The sequence below is a fragment of the Gadus chalcogrammus genome, chromosome 11, assembly GCF_026213295.1.
Source record: "Gadus chalcogrammus isolate NIFS_2021 chromosome 11, NIFS_Gcha_1.0, whole genome shotgun sequence".
Taxonomy (NCBI): Eukaryota; Metazoa; Chordata; class Actinopteri; order Gadiformes; family Gadidae; genus Gadus; species Gadus chalcogrammus.
In genome coordinates this window covers 24950608-24971295 of record NC_079422.1, presented here as the reverse complement: position 1 = coordinate 24971295, position 20688 = coordinate 24950608, and the positions used below count along the sequence as shown (strand labels likewise).

Here is a 20688-nt window from a genome sequence, read left to right as displayed (position 1 = left end):
TACTTCTTCTCTTGGAAAAGAAATAACGTTGTGAGCGAGGCTCTCTCTCTCGCTGGATGTGCGTGATATCAGCTGGTTACTGCATTTTAAACACAAGATGTGAGTCCGGCCATCCTATGTTGGAATACTTCACCTTCGTACCGACTTTCATTAAGTGTCTTTATCTGGGACATATCTCACACTTTAAAAATAGCACTTAGCATCGTGTAGCATCTTATCCTAGCTACCTTTGCTGTGTACGGAGAATGGGTTAACCTAGTGATTGTTACTGCTCGGCACTTGGTTCTATGGACATCCTTACTGTACCCACAGTGATATATCGTTGCTCCTTCCTCTGACAAATGTTCTTGTTGTATGTCGCTTTGGATAAAAGCATCTGCTAAATGCCCTAAATATAAATGTAAATGTATTTCTTTGTTTTTTCCAAGGTCTAGATAAGAGCTTTTTTAGAGTCAGAGACATAGCAGTTGTACACCATAAATGTATGTACTATTTTGCACCACTTTGAGTTCTGTAGTACAGTAGAGAGGCTGCTTATAGCAGGACCGGAGGAGATCCGTCCACGCAGCTACTGCTTGAAATAGGCGCCTTGCCGTGTGAGATGGTGTCGGTTCAGAGGAGCCGGCCGGCCGGCCCTCAGGGACAGAGAGTGGGCGGTCTCCAGAGGCCCTCCTCGCTGAATATTAACAACCTGGTTGTTTTCATCTTACTTAAAAGGATTTAATTTAATTTTCTGCCATTATCTGTTGATACCGATCTTACCGAGGGCTCAAACGGATGAGATGAACCGACCGGCTGAATTGCATACGATTTTATTTCCTTACCGGATTTCTGGAGAAGGCGCGGGGAATGGGTTACGCCGTTCGTCTGAACTGTCGGCGCCAGATTAAAACAGTGTTCTAGCTAATCACAAATAAAAAACATGGGATTAGTCAGCGGGAATTGAGTCAAGGTCTGTGCCCCGAGACGTAATTGAGCTTTTATCTGGAACACGGTGAATAATGCTATTAATCATACGGTAGCAGCTTGTCGACGCCACCGCGGCCGCTACCTGCATCAGCTCTTAATTGGATCCTTATTTGGACGGCGTTACAGAACTGTATTTAGGGGCTAAACAGCAGGTCCTCCCTCCGAGCACGGTTCATTTGAGCGCCGTTTGAGTATGGCTGCCTCGCAGTTAGTGGCACATTTAATGTTGAAACGAACAGTTTGTGATTCGCTGGCTCTTTCCATATTTGTAAACGATGTTAACTCCACATTAAATCCTGTCCAATGGTGTGATAATATTCTGCTGGAGCCTGATTTGTATTTATTGCTCACAGCACACGTAGCACACGATTTCTCTTGTTACCCCAGTTTTTTTCCTGAGGCGGTTAACCATAAGTATGGGCAGCTTATATAAGAAAAAAAACACATCATCTATTCTCAAGCAACACATTTACCGCTGCCCTCCTGACGCCAGATGCTCTGTGGACGAGTAATGGGAGCAGGGTATTCCAGCAAAGCGTTCCCTGTTTGCTGTTCCTCCATTGCTCCTCATGAAAAGACATGTTTAAGATATAGAGCCGCCAGGACACTCCGTCAGAGCAGAGAGAGAGGTTGTGTGTGTGTTAAGCTACGCAATTACAAAAGACAGAGCTAAGGCTACGGCACTACGGTGGATTAGCGTACAAGTGGCAGGCAGGTGGTGCGTTTGGTGGTGATGTTGGTGGTGGGGTTGGTAGTGGTGGTGGTGGTGGAGGGGGTGCGTCTGGGCAGTGAGGCCGGGTTCTCTTCAGAATGATAGGAATGTTTTCTGTCAGGTGACAGTTCGGTGGTGAAGCAGAGGACCCAAGGGCTTGGTAGAAGAGAGAGAGGGGGAGATAGAAAAACAGAGAGAGTGAGCTACCGATATGCAGAGATAGAGAGAGGGAGAGAGAAGAGATAAAGAGAGGGAGAGAGATGGAGAGAGAGAGGGAGAGAGAAGAGATAAAGAGAGGGAGAGAGATGGAGAGAGAGAGGGGAGATACAGATACAGAGAGGGAGAGAGACGGAGAGCGAGGGGAGATACAGAGAGGGAGAGAGAGAGAGAGAGAGAGAGAGAGAGAGAGAGAGAGAGAGAGAGAGAGAGAGAGAGCGAAACAGAGAGAGAGAGAGAGCGAAACGGAGAGAGAGAGAAAGCGAAACGGAGAGAGAGAGAGAGAGAGAGAGAGAGAGAGAGAGAGAGAGAGAGAGAGAGAGAGAGAGAGAGAGAGAGAGAGTAGGACAGAGACACAATACTTCAAAGGTGTACTTATGAGTGGAGATCAAGGAGGTCTGTCTTGTCTATTTCTTCCCTGTTTGTCATCGTGGGCTCCTGTTCCGTTCCCTCTAATGGAGGTGGACACAATGGAGCCAGAAGGAGAGCCAGGCTCCGGGAAGAAACACAGCACACACCGCAAACCCATGTTCAACTGCCCGGACGCACAAAGTGAAACCTACAGGATCAGAGACCCATTTGCAAGGTTTTCATCGTCAACGTCACACACTCTGCAAGGAACCACCTGCCCCTACACTGAATGCGGGCACTTTTTAACAGCCGGGGCCACATTGATGACCCATCGGTGAGGGTTTACGACTGCAGATTAGCGGTTCCGGCAAAAACAAGGAACAACAATCTAGTTTCCTTGACGACAAGAAACCAATAGCACCAGCGCAGGGATCTGAAGTACATTTCCAACTCTTCCCGGTGTCTCCGGAAGGGAGATAAGGTGGAATTAGGTGCACCCGAAAGTGGTTTTGTTGCGTGATCACATCAAGATAGAGCCATGCATGTACACTCACAGGTGGTGAGCAGCAGATTAATGGATTCCGGCTTATGGTTTCATCAGGAGGGCGAAGGCATGTGGCAGGGGGAGATAAGGATGACAATTTTGAGTTAAAACACCCGACTGTACTGCAGGGATTTGTTTGTGAACACGAGATCCTGTCACTGATGCTGTCGGGATGTTGCCCTGCGTTGTGGGCTGGCCGTTGTACCGGGCTGTCATCTTCACTCCAGATTATCGGGGGATGAATACAGACGTATTCCGGCCCAACGGGAGACGCACTAGACATGGCTGGTTTGGGTCAAACTCAAAGGATGATGGCAAGAGTGCATGCGTATTTTGAAAGTGTAAATACACGCGTGTATATGTGGTTAGTGTCTGGTTACCAGCAAGGCTGAACATGAGCAGTAAAAGCAGTGCTGAAATCGTATTGTTCTTGCACTCAGCTCATTCCTCGATAAAACAACGCTACTCGGCCCACCTTTTAGTTATTTATTCCCCCCAAAAACCCTTTAAACCTTCACTTCAGTAGACTATAAAATGTATGGATAATAAAAATGCTTCCATTTATTAGGAGCACTGCGCCTTTCGGCATTTAAAGTTGCTTTACTCCTCCAAAAAAACCTCAGCAAACAGCCCAGTAAAGCGGTAGTCTTCTCCCGACCTTTACATAATATCCAGCGAGCGTTAAGGCCGCACCCCAGCAGTGGGACTGGGGACCAGTGGTTCCAGTGGTGGGCCGGGCTGGTATCATTGAGGCGTTCCAGGCCTATTAGCGCGAGCGCGGGAAAAAAACGGCGTTCGTATCACAACCCTGGACGAGATCTCCACGCGTGGGACTCGAGGGGGACGGAGGAATAGCTTGAAGGATGCGGTTTAAAAATACCAGATTGTTTTTCTCCAGGGCGGGGATGAGTCATTACCCGGGCGGCGGCGCAGGACCACTTGTCAGCAGCGTCTTCCCACGGCACAGTGACACGCAAACTGCGTCGGCACCCCCCCCCGCAGAGGCCTCGTCACTGCGGGTTGCTGACACACACACACACACACACATACGCGCACACATAAGCAAGCACGCACGCACGCACACACACATTCATGAAACACAAACATTAATTTACACATTCATCGGTGTGTGTGGGTGAACGTGCGCACAAACACATTCGGATACACACACACACACACACTCACACACAAACACACATGTCGGTGAACCAGCGCACACACACGTTCTGACACACACACACACAAACATTCACACACACGTTTGTGTGTGTGCGTGTGTCTTTGTGTGTCAGCATGAGTGTGTGCGCACGTTCACCGGCCCAGGAACTCAAACCTGCACAAACGTACACACAGACACACACCTGCGTTTTCCGCTGCTCAGAAAACCAAGAGGTGCAACGTGGAACCGAGTGGTGTTGTTTTGTTTGTGATGGGATCCGATCCCACGTGGTTAGTGACGGGGTGACACTGCGTATTCCCCGGTCTCCCCCCCCCCCCCCCCTCCCCCATCCAGCGCTCACCCGACGCGGGCGCCACTTTGACGCCTCGCCGCCATTGGATCTCCACTCTCCGTCCTTATCTGATGCTGCTCCACCTGTAGCATAACCCCCCTCCTCTGGTGCCTCCGCCTCCTCTACCTATCTCCTCCAGACGGGCCCCGGGGGGGGAGGGAGGGAGGAGGGGAGGGGGAGGGGGGGAGGAGGGGAGGAGGAGAGGCTGGAGAGGGCATGTAATGGATGGCGAGAGGCTCCATCTTGCTCACGGCCCCCTCGCCGGGGAGATTAAGTGTGCCGCCGCCCCCCCCCCAGCATGCCCCGAGCAGGGGGGGAGGCGATGGGATAACACATGACCTTCAGCGGTGAAAAGGTGAGCAGCCTGCCCTTATCAGGGGGAGAAGGCATTACCAGGGAGGAGGAGGTGGAGGAGGAGGTGGGGGAGGTGCAGGAGGAGGTGGAGGAGATGGAGGAGGTGCAGGAGGGGGAGGTGCAGGAGGAGGAGGGGGAGATGCAGGAGGAGGTGGAGGAGATGCAGGAGGAGGTGGAGGAGATGAAGGAGGAGGTGAAGGAGATGCAGGAGGAGGAGGGGGAGGTGCAGGAGGAGGTGGAGGAGATGCATCAGGAGGAGGAGGAGGAGATGCAGGAGGAGGTGGAGGAGGAAGAGGTGCAGGAGGAACAGGAGATGGGGGAGGAGGAGGTGATGTAGACAGACCGCTGAGAGGAGGAATTAGTCAGCTAATGCTCGGCTAATGCACCGCGCCCCCCAACCCCTCAGGCCCAAGGCGCACCTCCCTGTCTCCTTCCCCTCCTCGTCCCTTTTCTTATCTCCACTCCACGGTAAAAAAAGAGAAATCCATTCTCCTGCATCAGGGCTCTTTGTGTGTGTGGAGTGCGCTGCTTCTGAACCAGGTGCTAAATAATGCACAAGGCTTTCTCCTTGCACTCTTCCAAACGCACGCGAGGAGAAGAATCTTATTAAACCATCCAGACACCAGCGGCTTTCCATTTTGACTAGCGGTTGTTTGAAGGTTTGGGGCAGGGACTATAGCACTGGTCAGGCTTCCACTACCGCCACTCCATGGTGTCGCCAGAATGTGTGATCTTAGCCTCAGTCTTAAACTCAGTGCAGGGGGATATTCAACAGTAGGCATTGTTACTCCCATGCCCTAGAGGGCGCTCTACGGCACCTGCTAAGTGTGACCTGTAACGTCGTTCTGGTTCTGGTCAATCAGAGTTAAAACGGATACCGACGACTCGACATGCGTTCTTGTGTCACTCCGTACCTAACAAGCAACGGAGTGACGACATATCCTTACATTATATAACAAACAATAGTTTTGATGTTTGGTATTCCCTGAGGGCGCGGCCCACACGGCCGGTCGTCGCAGCTGGACAGTTCTGCGACTCCTCAGCTCCGAAAGGCTACAAAGGAACCCACAGAGCGTCCGGGCGCTGTGTGTCGCCGAGTTGCTGGCGTCCAGAGCCTCCACAGCCTCGTGTGCATGTTTAGTGTCGCTGACTGGAGATCCACGACTGGCAGCACGCTCCCTCCCCAGCTTACGACGGGGCCTCGACGCTCGGCTTGTAATTGCTGGCTTACAGCGTTGACATCCTGAATAGATGAGAAAGAGGGGCAGATGGCTGAAGACCTCCTCCTCCCCCTCGCCCCCTCTCCTCCCCCTCTCCTTCAAAGCGTGGGCTGATTGAATCTGCGCCGTGATCTTGAGGCTCTGTCGGGCCGGCATTCTGCTGTTCTGGCGGGGTCTCGACCCCTCGGCCGCGGTTCTGATCAGACGACGGCCCTTGTCGGCTCGGTTCCTGCTCCGGACGATCGGACGTTTTCATCTTTCGCCGCAGTAGCCCGCGGTACGCGCGGAGACGTGCGAGGGAACGGGATACAGGGGAGGCAGGGGTCATCGCAAACACTATTAGAGGAGGAAGGGAATAGAAGCAGTGACGACATGGGAGTACGTTTGTACGTTTAAGTTTGTATTCATGATTCTTGATTCATGATACATTGTATTTGTGCACCACCTTTCATTGTAAGGGAGGTACACAGGAGAAAAGAACGGGCTATACAAATAAAATAATAGTAATGTAAGTTTATGGGTTTATAGTTAATGTTAATTATAATTATAACACATTGTATTTGTGTACCACCTTTCATTGTAAGGCACAATCACAAAGTGCGTTTACAGTCCAATGAAAACAAAGAATTAAGTGAATGGATGGGAGAATTAAAAGCGCCTTAATGGATGCGTCCGATGGGGATAACGCTGCGTCTCCGCTTCCTAACCTCGTTAGCACATTTTCATAGACGTTTTATTTTTGTTTTCAACAAACAAAGAACTTTACATCCAAATGTAATCTGGTGATTTCCACAGCAGCGGGGCTGAATATTTCAGCCAATATTATCATATCATCTCCATCCATACGTATTTCTGCCCCCCGTGTGCGGCCTGCGATGGGCCGACGCAGGGAAACACACAGTGGAGCCTGACACATTGGCATCCATCAATCAAGCGTTGATGGATCAGCCTCACATGCCCCTGGCCGCATTCGCTCATTTGAAGAGGTGTGATGACAAATGATCTGCGTGACGGTTTAGGTTTCCTCCAGAGTTTATGTTTCCAATCTATCATCATTTCTACCACAGTGTGTGTCACTTTTCTCCCCTTTTCTTAAACCAGTATGCACCAGAATATGTTTCAGTTCAGTTGCTCACCTTCTGATGGGAATGCGCGTGCTATGGCCCTCAGCGCCTCTAAATATAAAGGTGTTTCATTTTTTGGGTCGGGAAAGAGACATGATGCATCTTTGAGCTGTAAATATATATATAAATATATATATTTATTGATATATATATATATCATCGGAGCATGGGTCCTACGGTAGGTGGAGAATTGAGGACAGGGAATGAATCAGATATATACGGAGGCGGAGGAAGATATGAGATTTTTCTATCTCTATAATGTCAAACAACCTCCCACACGCACACTTCGGAAACAATATGGCAGCCTCCGCAAATATTTCCTAGCTCTCCATTCAGTGGACGCTGAAGTGTACATGCTGCTTTGTTGGAATGCACTTTTCTTTCTCGGGAAAGAAAGCATGCGAAAGTTCCAAAGTCCAGAACATTCACAAAGCAAAGTAGACCTGTTGTACGTCCTAATGCATTCACAAGCAGCGTTTTTCTGGGACGGATCAAAGGAAGGCAGTGGTTGGTCTCTTATAGGTCAACGTTCCTCCAGGGCCCAGTTCACATTCAGACGACATGGATGCGATCTGATCTGCAGACCTGCTCGGAGGTAGCAAGAGGTGGAGGTGTTCTGATCTGCTAGAGCTGCTCAGAGCTACGTAGTTACTCAGAGTGGTGAATCTGATCTGCTAGAGATGCTCAGAGCAACGTAGTTACTCAGAGTGGTGGATCTGATCTGCAGAGCTGCTCAGAGCTAGTTAACAACTCAATGTGCTAGATAATCCACCACAGATTAGGGCTTCCTGTTATAAATGTATGTGTGTGTGTGTGTGTGTGTTTGTTTCTGTGCATGTCGTTGCGTGTTTGCTTTGTGTCTGTGTGTGTGTCTTAATGCATGTGCGTTATGTGCTGTGTGTGTGTGCTTTCTGGGTAGTGTGTCATGTGTGTCCGATAACATAGAAGCAGTGCCACCGTATGCCCTCCGAGATTTAAATAAATCAAGAGCCGCTCTCTGTCCTTGTGTGCAGTGCTTAACTAATGTCTCTCACTTTCTCCCTTCCCACTAAATGGTGCCAGTGGAGATGTCTCCGGCCTTTGGGGATCCTCCTCAGCTCTCCGTTTCCCCTACCTAGTCCCAGAAGGCGTTCTCATGCACATCCTCGCCTCGTATTGAGGACACATCTGTGACTTCTACTGTGACTGCTTTCCCTTTTCAATATCAACTTTATTGTGCCTCAAGTAAGGGGGTCGGACCATTCTGAGCAGTTGCTCGTTGGTTAGCCACGGTGTGTTCGCGTTTGATTAGAAAATAACTTCTTAAGATCTGTCATTCTGAGTGTTGGCAGTTTGCTTATATTGATTTTCTGGTTGAACCAACGATGGCAATGTTCTATTCACAGCTGACTTCTCATATTATAAAGGCGTGAATTTATGTATCACGCTAATGCCTCTATTCATAAATGAGTCTCATGGCGGACGTTGTCAGCGTGAGCTCAAGGAACAATCTATTCTCGCCCTTAACTTCCCCGCCCCCCCGCTCCCCCCGGCCTCCTCCTCTCGATGACTATGTGCGATGTACAAACAGTGTCGGCTGAGCTCACGAGGGTACAGAGGGGTGACTGGTAATCGGAAGGTTGCTAGTTCGATCCCCGGCTTCTCTTAGCTGAGTGTCAAGGTGTCCCTGAGCGAGACACCTGCACTTAACTGCTCCTGGTGAGTTGGAGGGTTGACTCCGGCGTCGGTGTGTGAGTGTGTGTGTCGATCGTTTGTGAGAGTTTGGATAAAAGCGTCTAAAAGCCAAAAATGGAATTTGTACTACACACAGACCAGCGCACACTCACCCTGCATGAGGACCACTTCCTGTGTGATGTACGCCCCCACTCACCGGCCCCCATTCATCTCAAGGCTACCGAGACGTCGCCCATTACCCACTCAGACCCCTAGCCCTCGTTGGTGGCCCATTCAGGTCGTTGAACCGCCCAGCTCTGTGTCTGGGGACGACACGGCGGTCCAGCGCTGACCCACTGTTCCCCGGGATCATACGCGCCCGGCCCCATCTGTCCAGTGCGTCCCGCCGCCGCCGCGGCCTGGCCGCCACTGCGGCCTGGCCGCCGCCGCGTCGGCTGCCCAGCAAGCGGCTTGTGAACATGTCTCCGTGCTCAGCACCTGGGGCTGAGCGGTGTCATGCTGTCGGCCTGTCACATACAGATCACATAATGGGACGGGGACGCTTGTGCTTTTAAGTCTCTGACACGTGTGACGGCGGACACGTGTGTCACATGCTCCCGTGTCAGCCATCCACTCGGCTTTCATGCATTGTTGATGGAAGGGCGCGCTATGAAAAGACTCCCGTGCTCCCCCACTCGATCACCTACACCGCGAGGAGGGAGCAGCTGCCATCCAGTGCTTGAATCTTTCAAACATATGGAAGGATGTGTGTGTGTGTGTGTGTGTGTGTGTGTGTGTGTGTGTGTGTGTGTGTGTGTGTGTGTGTGTGTGTGTGTGTGTGTGTGTGTGTGTGTGTGTGTGTCTATGTAAATGAATGAGTGCATATGGGTGTGCGTGGGCCCATGCTTTTATGTATGAGCAGGTGCAAGCTGGAGACCAGCCAGAGCTCACATATGGCCACACTCCATTCAGTATAAGTATGGCCGCCTTTTATTTCAACACAGGTTTTGTTTACCTTTGGGTAAACAAAAACCGGGGGGGCGAAAGCTGAGCCCTGTTGACGGGTGAGGCAGTTGTTTTCTAAGGGCTGTGGGGTAAGCCGGCTTGCGGAGACTTCCTGGGGTCCTAACAGGAAGGAGACGACGGGAGATGACACATGGGAACGCAGTCTGCAGCGTCAGCAGACACACCTACCATTGTGTGGAGTTGCATGACACATGAGGGCCATGGAAGTGCCATCGATAATAATTTGTCTCCTATTTGTGAGCCTGTTTTCATTGGCTCCCTGACTTTTTCCTGCCCTTTCTCGCCTTGTTATGTATGGATCCATCGTATCCACACACTTGATTATTTTCCGAAAAAGTAATCTTCAGTTCTCTGTTCGACAGTGTACATTCACATCTCTTGTTGTTCATGCCTGCAGCACCAGGATTTCTTCTGTGAGACAACAGCAAGTGCTTTTAAACACTCAGCTAGTACTTTTTTTTTTTTTTAAAGAAACACCGTTTCTCCCAAACAGGGTAAATAGATTACTTAAGAGAATTACTTTAGCCGAGCCCAGTCAAAGATTAAGTGCTTGTTTGATGCATTTTTCAATTTGATTGTTACATGCGGAAATAGCACTGCGGGCTTGTCTGAGCAGTACAAGAGCTGACCCTAGCATGGACGTTTGGCCGAACACAGGCCTGCTGCCATAATTAAGCTGTCAGTTGAGTGGATAATGTTGGCGTCGCGTTCTTCGCCCCCTCATACGAGCTCCACTCTGTCGACTTTTCTATAGGAGCCTCTCGGTGGCTATAGGAAAGTAACTTTACAACAGAAGCCTGTGACCACTTTTGCCAAGTGTGCCTCTACTTAGACCAACTGGAGCGATGCTAGTTGAGCCTCCTCCTATGCCATGGGACTGCCTGTACCCTCCCCAGTATTAGTCGATCTTTCTCTGAAACCCTTCAATAACTCTGTACGCCCCCTTTAGCAGACTTTTCATAACACAGCCATGTGTTATGAACAGCAGATGCTGTCTCCAGGCAGTTTCTGTCCGCTGTTTCTCATGCAAATGATTACACCAGTCAACCATTAGACCTAATGTTGTTTGGTAGCACCCCGAAGGCCTTGCTGGTAACATCACAATTGATATCTGGGTAACAGTCCTCTCTCTCTCCCTTTCTCAATACTGGGATTTAGACGCAAGTTTAGGCACGGTACACAGTCGTATTTCAGCCTTTATTAGAAATCAGATGTTGTAATCAAGGGGTCCAATTCAGTTAAGTCAGAGAGAGTTCTTTCACTCCATCCTGCTCGTTAATAAGTTTCTATAATGTGGCGCGGTGAGTAGAAAAAAGCGATGCACTTTTGGTTTTCGTACAGTTTGAAAACTCCATTGAAACCTTGCTATGACTAACTTTCTACACAATGACATTCAGTATACAGTGCAGAACGGGGGACGGATCACCGTGCTGCTAGCTCATTCTGAACTGATGTGATCTTTCTGCCAAAGAACAAGGCAATACCCGGGCACGTGGAACATTTGACAGCGCACCTATTGTCTCTTCGGTTCGTTTGTAGACAAGATCAAGCCCGGCACCGCCGTCGGAGAGTAAACAAGGCACGGGCTGGCAGCGCTGTCGTTTGCTAGAACTCAAAGTAGGGCACTCGCTGACTTCGCCGTTCCTCTGTGGAATAAAGAGTACATTTAGGCGCCCTCACATGTGCACTCTCTCTGTCTAAGCTGATGCCTGCGTTTTATTTTTCATTGCACGTTGCTTGCATTATGCATTCTACACGGCTCCGTCGCGCAACTCGCTCTTTTCTGTGGTCCGGAGAGGCGATATCCGCTAGCTGGAGCTGGTCCACTGTTGGAAGCCTCATGGGGAGACTGGACCTCCTGCGGACCACCGTGGAGCATAAGATAACACTGAGGCGGATCCGCACCAACACAGTAACATGAGTGGGAAATACATCTTTTTGGCTTTCATGGTGCAGAGTCTTCACCCTGGAACGGATCCAGCCAGTCGCCCTTTTCATTCGGCACGTTGGGCGGTCGTCGTTGAGGCTTCATTTAAACTAAACTCCATTTGGTCGGCGTTACGGTGAAGAGGCCCTGATAGTCGTCCTCCCATTAAGGTGATAGATGTGGTTAAGGGCCCTCTGTGGAATGCAATCCCACACCTGCTCCACTAATGAATTTATTGCATTATTGATCCGGGAGGGATGGCGTCGTTGGCGATGATGATGCACTGGTGTTTGCATCTGCCTCCAGGCCTGGCCCTCGCCTTGTAGGGCCTGAGTGGGAGCGGTAGGGAGGGACTCAGACACTACTATTCAGTACTGACTCGTGTTCGACTTTCATTTACATTCAGGGCATTTAGCAGACGCCTTTATCCTAAGAGACTTTCAATTAGTACATTTTTTTGTCAGAAGAAGGAGAAACAATATATCACTGTCGGTATACTAAGGATGTTCATAGAACCAAGTGCCAAGCACTAACGATTGTCAGGTTAACCCATTCCTCGTGTACAACAAAGACAGCTAAGATAAGATGCTTTTGTCCGATGCTTTGGTCCGAAGCGATTTATAGTGAATCTAAATAATTCAGGAGAGGGTTTGTTTGGCCTCGAGTTCGAGGTAGACCTGGGTATCAAACCCAGAACTTTTGAGCTGGGATTGTACCCCCCCCCCCCCCCCCCCCCTCGGGCGCCACACTGTCCATTCCACCCTCACACCTACTGGAGCCGGATCCACCGTTAAAAGCAGAGGGGCTCCGGGACCACGCAGCCCGAGCAAACACTTAGCTCAAGGGCACTCCAGCGGTATTGTAAGCACTGTTTTGATCCAATCTCCGCAGCCCTTGATTCGCGCCCATGCAGGAATTTCAGTTGATAAGCCTTTTAAGAAAACCCTGTCCTTATCGCAGATAATGGGACCCTTGCTCTTTATTGCCACCCGGCTGCTGCTTCCCAGCGCCATTGGTCGGTCACCGGTCTGCGAGAAAATCGTTTCATAATGCCAAGAAGTGTCTTTACGCTGTTATGAGCTTTCCTTGGATCCTACAATCCAAGGAAACACTCGAGCAATCACTTTCTCTCACACATGCATGCACACGTACCCGTTTGCGCACAAACGCACACACACAGTGGTTTGGCTCTCTTTTCTCAGCTGCCCGGCGACCTCCAGTCGTGTCGTTTATTCATGAGCCATCTGCTCGTGATGGACGCTGTGTCGGATGTTTCCGACCGGACTCTCGGCCGTCTCCGCCGCTCCTCTACCGAGTGTACCCTCCCTCTGCATGCTGTGTGTGTGTGTGTTTGTGTGTGTGTGTGTGTCTGTGTGTTACACACACACATGCTAGCCCAGAGTCTGTTAGTACACACGTACATCCATCATGTCCTGAGAAGCCCGCTTGATCTACTGCGGGCGTTTATTCCTGATCACAGTGCGTCGTTAATCAGTCCTCACTGCGCCGGGCTGTGTGCGGCGCAGGCACCTTGGCATTTAGCCGTCTCTGAGGCAGTGCGTGCGTGAGTGTGCACGGGTTCGCGTGTGTCTGAGTGTGGCCCCTGACATCCATTCGAGGAGGCGAGAGATGATGATGCAATGACCAAACAATCCCTGGGAGAAATCAATTGTCTTTTGCCAAGAATTAAGAGGAGAAGGTTTTAAATATCTGTTCCTACTCTTATTTCACACTTTCACCAAATTGTACTATTGGCATTCTGCATGGAAAATGTCCTACCTTCATTATCACCATCAGGTACCCAACACATGGATACATGTTTATGTATGTATATATATATGTGTTGGGTACGATACGATCTATGTATGCTAGGATGACACACTCACAACCTCCCAGAGATCCAGAGAACACGTGGATGAGCCATGCCCCGCAGCAGCATGATAAAGTGAGGTCTGAGATGGAGGAAGGAGAGAAGGAGGCCAGGTGGTCCCAGCAGAGCCCCGACAGACGTCTCCTGCGCTCGGGGCCACTGGGATACGTCTGTCATGTTCGACATCCCTCCCCAATCCGAGAGGCCTTCAAAGTAAAGCTCCCGTGCTGGATCCGATTCCCCTAAGTTTTGCTGTCCTGACGTGCCATCCTCGTTCTCAGGGTTAACGCTGTGGACTCTGCCCGATCGACCCAGCCATGCCAAGCTCCGTGACCTAATACCCATCACCCGCCCCTCCCCCCCTCACCGACACAAACACACACACACCCCTGCAGACGTGCCTAAAGATTCCTATGCAGCTGGTGTCTGTGGTGTGGGGATCCGTAGCTCGTGCTGCTGGCTAATGTATGTGAGGATACCAAATGGAATGAAAGGGAAATTCAATTAGACGAGGGAGAGAGCCGTAGCACCAGAGAGAGGCTTAGTCTGCGCAGACTTCCCTATCTCCTTGAGCTGCCTTTGTGAAGACAAGTGTTTGACTAGTGAGGGAGAGAGAGAGAAAGGGAGAGAGTTAAGTACAGAGAGAGAGAGATACAAGCACAGAGAGTTAAGTAGAGAGAGAGAGAGATACAGACAGAGAGAGTGATACAGAAAGAGAAAGAGATACAAACAGAAAGATACAGACAGAGAGAGGGATACAGAAAGAGAAAGAGATACAAACAGAAAGATACAGACAGAGAGAGGGATACAGAAAGAGAAAGAGAGATACAAACAGAGAGATACAAACACAGAGAGTTAAGTAGAGAGTGATACAGTCACACAGACAGAGAGGGAGAGAAGGAGATACAAAAAGAGAAAGTATTAGAGAGAGAGATACAGACAGAGAGAGATTTAGAGAGAGATACAGTCCCACAGACCGAGAGCGCTCTCAGGGCTGACATGCTACGTTGCGAGGCAGCAGCCAAACAGGGCTCCCGGGCCCATGATCCGAGGGCTGAGGGCCGTTGTTGGGCGGTGCGGTAGCTTTCTGTAGAGAGAGAGGTGTCAGGCAGGCCTTGGTGGAACAGGGGGGGGCATGCTTTCACACAGCAGATACGGTGAGATTTAGAGGTTTGAGAGCAACGCCGGCAGAGCATGATAAGAGGAATGGCGCTTTTCCGTAACCTTGATGCCTTGTTTGGCGTATTAATCAGCGATATGAAGGTTGGGAGTCGATAACTCCGGCCGACAAACCTGCTGAGGACTACCGGACCTAATGCATTAATCCTTTTTATGCAGTAAAGGTTATTTGAAAATAAATTTGAAAAAGGGATCACGAAATGCACTACTATGTGTGTGTGCTTGTGCGTGCGCATGTGAGTGTGCGTGCGTGTTTGTGTGTGTGCTTGCAGGTATGCGTGTGTGTTTGTGTGTGTGGATGCAGGGGTAAAGTCACCTCTGCTGATCAATAGTGTCGACTCAATTCTTGCATTAGCTGTGAAGTGTCTCTAATACGGAGGCCCGGGGGGACCATAGGTGCAGCCTGAACCCCAGAAGGACACCCTGTTCTTGGGGGAGGATTTCGGGGAGGTCAACAGATGGCCGGATCTCTCCACGGGTCAGAGGCAGTGTAGGAGTCGCAACGTGAAGAGGCAGTGGACTGGCGTTACATGGTACTATGTCTGGCGCTGTCACCCAGCAGGCTGAGAACCAGCAGGTCTGTCGAGGAGACTAGACCTTCAAGGGCTGGGCTTTAATATCCCCTCCTAACGTAAAGCCAGTGTGTGAGGAGAGGTACGTGCACTGCGGTAGTGAGAGAGGTGAGGGGAGTGATTAAAGAGGGGAGTGAGATCGGAGGGTGATCGCAGTGAGGGAAATGACATAGGGGAGTGATCATAAAGGGGACTGATTAAAGAGAGGGGAGGTAGGGGTGATCAGAGAAAGGGAGTGAGAGAGGTAAGGGGAGTGATCAGAGACTGGAGCGGGAGACAAGAGACAAGGAAACAGAACTGGCAGCACGCAGGGTTTTAAACATCGCTGTGATGTGTTGTTTGTTAAGACATCTCTCCAACAACCCTGAATCCTTCAATCCTCACTTTCAGATCCTTCCTTGTTTTCACACGCCAAACAACGCCCGGCATTGTTTTGTCGGATTGGATCGTGCGGTAATTGTAGTGTTTGAATTCATCAAGACACAGACGGACTTCTGTGGTAAACAGCTGCACAGAACACACCACCAATATGGGGCGCAGGGCGCCCAGCAATCTGCCTTCTTTTAAACACGCTTTCCTTTAGGATGCATTAGCATGTGATCCGATCTGATGGAAACATCACTGTGCGTGCGTCAACATTTTTTATACATATTCATCATGTTTCTCTGGGCTCAGTGATGGACACTGGCACGTCCTATGGAGCTTTTCCATCCTAAAACCCAGCATTAATCTCCCAGCGTGCCATTAAAGCTTATCTCCCAACATCAGACCAACGTCAAACCACAGAAATGCCTGAAATCCATTAGTTATGTCTGGCTCATTAAAAGGTGTCTAATTCTATATAAAAGCCTCCCACACACATTAAGTGGGCCTGCAGAGGATTCTTTTCTATTGCTCAGGAATTCGTGATTGTGTTAGACGCAGCGAGGAGACGTATCCCTAAGTGCAAATAACCGCATACAGGTCACTCAAGTGTCTTTTACTGTTTGCTTCCAATTATGTAACATGCTGAATATTTCACTCGATACAAGAACATGTTCCACTGGAAAACGAGGACTATTATGGATGCTCTTTCAAGACTGGGTGAAATGGTGTCAACCGCGTTTCTGAAACTTGAACTTAAAACTGAGATTCTGTTCTTTAACACCGTTATAGTTATAATGTAAGCTGTTTCATATGTATTTTTGTCACCGAAAAAGTGTTGTCTGTGTTAAATAAAAAGATTCTAGTCTAGCAACTGTTACTCTGTGCATAGCAATGTGTCATGCTAACCCAGTTATCATTCTCTCTCTCCCTCTCTCTCTGTCCTCCAGGGAGCAGACTCCTGTTTCTGGTGCTGTGGCTGAACCTAGTGCATCCAGCTCACGGCTGTCCTGCCAAATGTGTCTGCTACAGCGAGCCCAAGCCCACCGTGGCCTGCCAACAGCAGGGACTGTTTTCCATCCCCACTGAGATCCCCGTGCGGAGCCAGCGGATATTCCTCCAGAGCAACAAGCTCACGGTGGTGAGATCCACCAGCTTCAGCTCCGTCCACAACCTCACGGTGCTGTGGATGTACTCCAACAACATCAGCCAGATCGAGGCCGGGGCCTTCTACGGTCTGGAGAAACTGGAGGAATTGGACATTGGCGACAACAGCAACCTCCGCACCATGAGTCCCACAGCCTTCCGGGGTTTGACCAAGCTGCACACACTGCACCTGCACAGGTGCGGTCTTTCGGAGCTGCCCGTCGGGGTGTTCCGAGGGATGTTCTCCCTGCAGTACCTGTACCTGCAGGACAATAACATTATCACGCTGCATGACGACGCCTTCCTGGACCTGGCCAACCTGACGTATCTCTACCTGCACAATAACAGGATCAAGATAGTGACGGACAACATGTTCCACGGCCTGATCAGCCTGGACCGACTGCTGCTGCACCAGAACCGGGTCGTCTACGTCCAGCCCAAGGCGTTCAGCGATCTGGGCAGGCTGAAGTCGCTGTTCCTTTTCTTTAACAACCTCACCATGTTATCAGGGGAGACCATGGACCCGTTGGTTTCCCTCCAGTATTTACGTCTGAACGGCAACCAGTGGATTTGTGACTGCAGGGCCCGGACCTTGTGGGACTGGTTCAAGCGGTTCAAAGGTTCCAGCTCTGAGCTGGAATGCAATGTGCCCACAGCTCTGGCAGGGATGGACCTCAAACGGCTGAAGAGTGATGACCTGGAAGGCTGTGTGGAAACCTCTCTCACCCAGACCACTCTGTTCAATGCCAAGACACGGCCCGGGAAATTCCCATCCACCGAAAACCCTTTGGGAGAAGCCATCCCCAGATGTTGTCTCGGAGATAACGACAAGTCATCAATCCTGTCTGGAGACGTCAAGAGTCGTCAGATCACCAACAACCCACTGAAGGAGAAGGAGAACATATCCAAGACCAAATTCAAGGAGACGGAACATACGAAGAACGAGACCCGGAACAAGCAGAGCGACGGACCTCTGGGAACCTTGTCCAACGACCTGGACCAGTCTTTGGATAACATCAATCCAGAACTCATTGACAATCTAGAACCCTCCACAGCGCCGAACAAGAAGAAGAAGAAGTGTTCCAAAAAGCCCAAGTCAGACGCCCATTGTCTCAAAGGCCGTGGATCTACGATTCAAGCTCCGGCCTTTTTCTTCACTCCGTTGATCTGGATCTCTCTAGCCATGTCCTAGGACGTCTGAGCACTCTCTCAACACAGGGCAGAACTCACACAGATTGTTAACGCTCATGACAATGACACAGACGTTGTAGAGACTTCTACCACTGACTGGCAAGGAAGGGGTGAAATCGGCCCAAAAGAGGCAAAGACTAACAATAATAAAGAAATACATTTAACAAAATGGATGCCTTTTACAGACCACTTCAAATTTAATGTATATAATAACCGGTGCCCAAAATTGTTTGTTCTGTATGTACTTAACTGTACTGTGTCTAAGCTACACTTTTGAGATTATCCTTGTTTTGCCCTCTATAAGGCTTTTACAAACAAAGAAATAAACTGCTTGGACAGGATACTGGAAAACAACCATGAGGAAATGAAACCGAGGATTTCAGAGACCGAAAGCACACAAAGAATGTTTAGGTCCGTTCAGCCAAGAAGGATCTCCATTTGTCATTATTTATTCAAAAGTGATGCATTTGTTGGGTACAGTTATGTTTTTTATGTTTCTACGTAAACCAGTAAAAAATACAAATGTTTGATCTCCCCTATTTTTGTTCTACTTCCACACGAGAAAAAGGGTCCATGGACGGCCTTGAACAAAGGAATGCTGTTGTGTTAAGGGAAATTGCAAAGGAATCATAGATATGCATTTTATTTTACTTGTGTACAAGTATGAATATATTATGAATAAAAGTTCTTCTTTTGTAACCCTCTTCTGATATTGTGAGTTATTTTAAACACAACTGTCTGTATGAGTGTGAGGTGTGTAACCTAATGTCAGACCTTGGGAAAACAAAGGTGTCATTGACAGATGTTGCACTTCATACTGTATGAGAGTGGCGGCGATGTACAAAATATCTTGAAATAACCATTGCAAATTAACTGTTAATTCAGTGACTAAAAGTGCCATATTTTGCCAAAACGTGTTGGATTCTCTCATGAATGACCACGTAAGATCTCATCCCGTCGCAGTGCAGGTGGAAGAAAGAGAAAACGATCAGTCTCTTCCCAGTTCCTCCACAGCAGATGGTGGAGCTCCGGGGCCGAATTATTGTTTTGGAGACTGTGGGAAGAGCCAGGGCCACTTGCTTTGGCAATCTGGCCGAAACTCGACTGGTCCACATTCAGTCTGTGCGGGCTTCCTTGGGGATTGGTCTCACTCTAGAGAGAGTGATTGCGCGGCCCGGCCAAAGCCACAAAATCACTTCATAGCGCCTATTAATCACCCACTCGACATATGGAGGGGAGAGAGAAAAGTCATTCACGCAGACGGTTAACATATCTTACCAGCAGAATCTCACACCCACTTAACACTCACCAGCAAACACACTCTGACCTTTTCACCTTTTCTACTAAAGAGTGTTTGCTTTCAAATATAGCACATCATGAGTTCTTTGATCTAGAATGTTTACTAAGCTATTTTTAGTGAAAATACCCCCGGGGCTTTGTAACAAGATCAAACAATTTGGAGAATATGAAATATAATGCAAGCCAAAGTCAACCAAATGACATTCGTTCATTTTGTAATTCTGTCACACCTCAGGATGTAACAAAACACTTGAAAGTTCAAAGGGAAAGTCGCATGAGATTAGATAAAATATATGCATTCCAAACCTTTCCAATCATTTTCAGTTGATTATTGAGTACTGCATTTTATGGAGAAGGAAAAGGACATACTTTCAACATTGTTGCCTCTATATTGGCAGAGGAATGGGCAGAAGGCTTGGCTTGCACCATTTAGAGAACTCCGTCGAGTGTTGAACAGGTGCAGCCAGAGCAGCAGCATGAGCCAAACCTCTACAACTCCTTGACTGAAAAACTCTGGCACACTGGATTCAACCGCAACACGTTTTAATGCAAAGTAGGGCATTCTCCCAGGCAGAATATCGTTACCCTCATAACAATATTCTCTCACAGAGTTTGTTTGAGGCAAAAGCACCCAAAAATAATTCACGTCGACAAAGCCTACAGACTGGAATAATGCAGAGGCCGGTAATCTGCTCCCAATGAAGTCCAGATCTTGTCAGCAGCCTTGGGTTTATCGCGCACAAAGTGAAAGGATTAGAAAGCGGGCTCGCCACAAATCCCCTGAGCTTTCCATTGTCGTCGATTAACCCTGGAAAGTGAGAGGATCTAAGAGAGACCCGGGAAGATATTGATCTGCTTGAGTCCCACCCAGTTGAGTGGGACTCAACTGGGTGGAAGGAGGGCCATCCCGCCCAAATGAACACACTGCCCTGGCCTTTGCCCGGCCCGCTTCCCTGGTTTCGGGGGGAGGCCGCTCGGAGCTCAGAGGGCCCTGGTAGAGGCATTAGCCACTACCACTACCACTACCATAATCACTGAACTACCAGGCAACAGTAGCGACTAGGGCTTCAGCTATCGATTATTTTAGTAATCGATTATTCTACCGATTATTCCATCGATTAATCGAGTAATCGGATAAAACATACATTGCTTAATTAAAAAAAAAAAAAAAAAAAGTAATTATAAATAAACATGAGAAAATAACACATGTCAATTAATAATGAACAACCAATTTGTTATTTCAAAAATGCATGGAGTAGCAAACCATATTTTCTACCAAAAGTACCAATTTAGTTACTTTCCCATTCGGGTCGGCGGTCTGCCGAGTAGAATGGGTGTTTTCTGTTGAGATGCTGCAGCATGGAAGTCGTGCTGCTGTGGTGCGCCAGCTCGGTCTTGCAGTGGACATACACCACGGTCTTCTCATTAATGTTCAACGTGAAATGATCCCAAACCTTGGAC

The 20688-nt window shown here is 49.1% G+C and overlaps 1 protein-coding gene across 1 annotated transcript in view; it reads left to right on the top strand.

Annotated features, from left to right (window-relative positions):
* rtn4r (reticulon 4 receptor) overlaps nt 1-18562 on the top strand; it is a 45502-nt gene extending 26940 nt beyond the window's left edge. The window contains exon 2 of the mRNA XM_056602546.1: nt 16542-18562. Within this exon, the coding sequence (XP_056458521.1) occupies nt 16542-17929 (1388 nt within the window). The 3' untranslated portion in view covers nt 17930-18562. The remainder of the gene's footprint in view (nt 1-16541) is intronic.
* The last annotated feature ends 2126 nt before the right edge of the window (nt 18563-20688 follow it).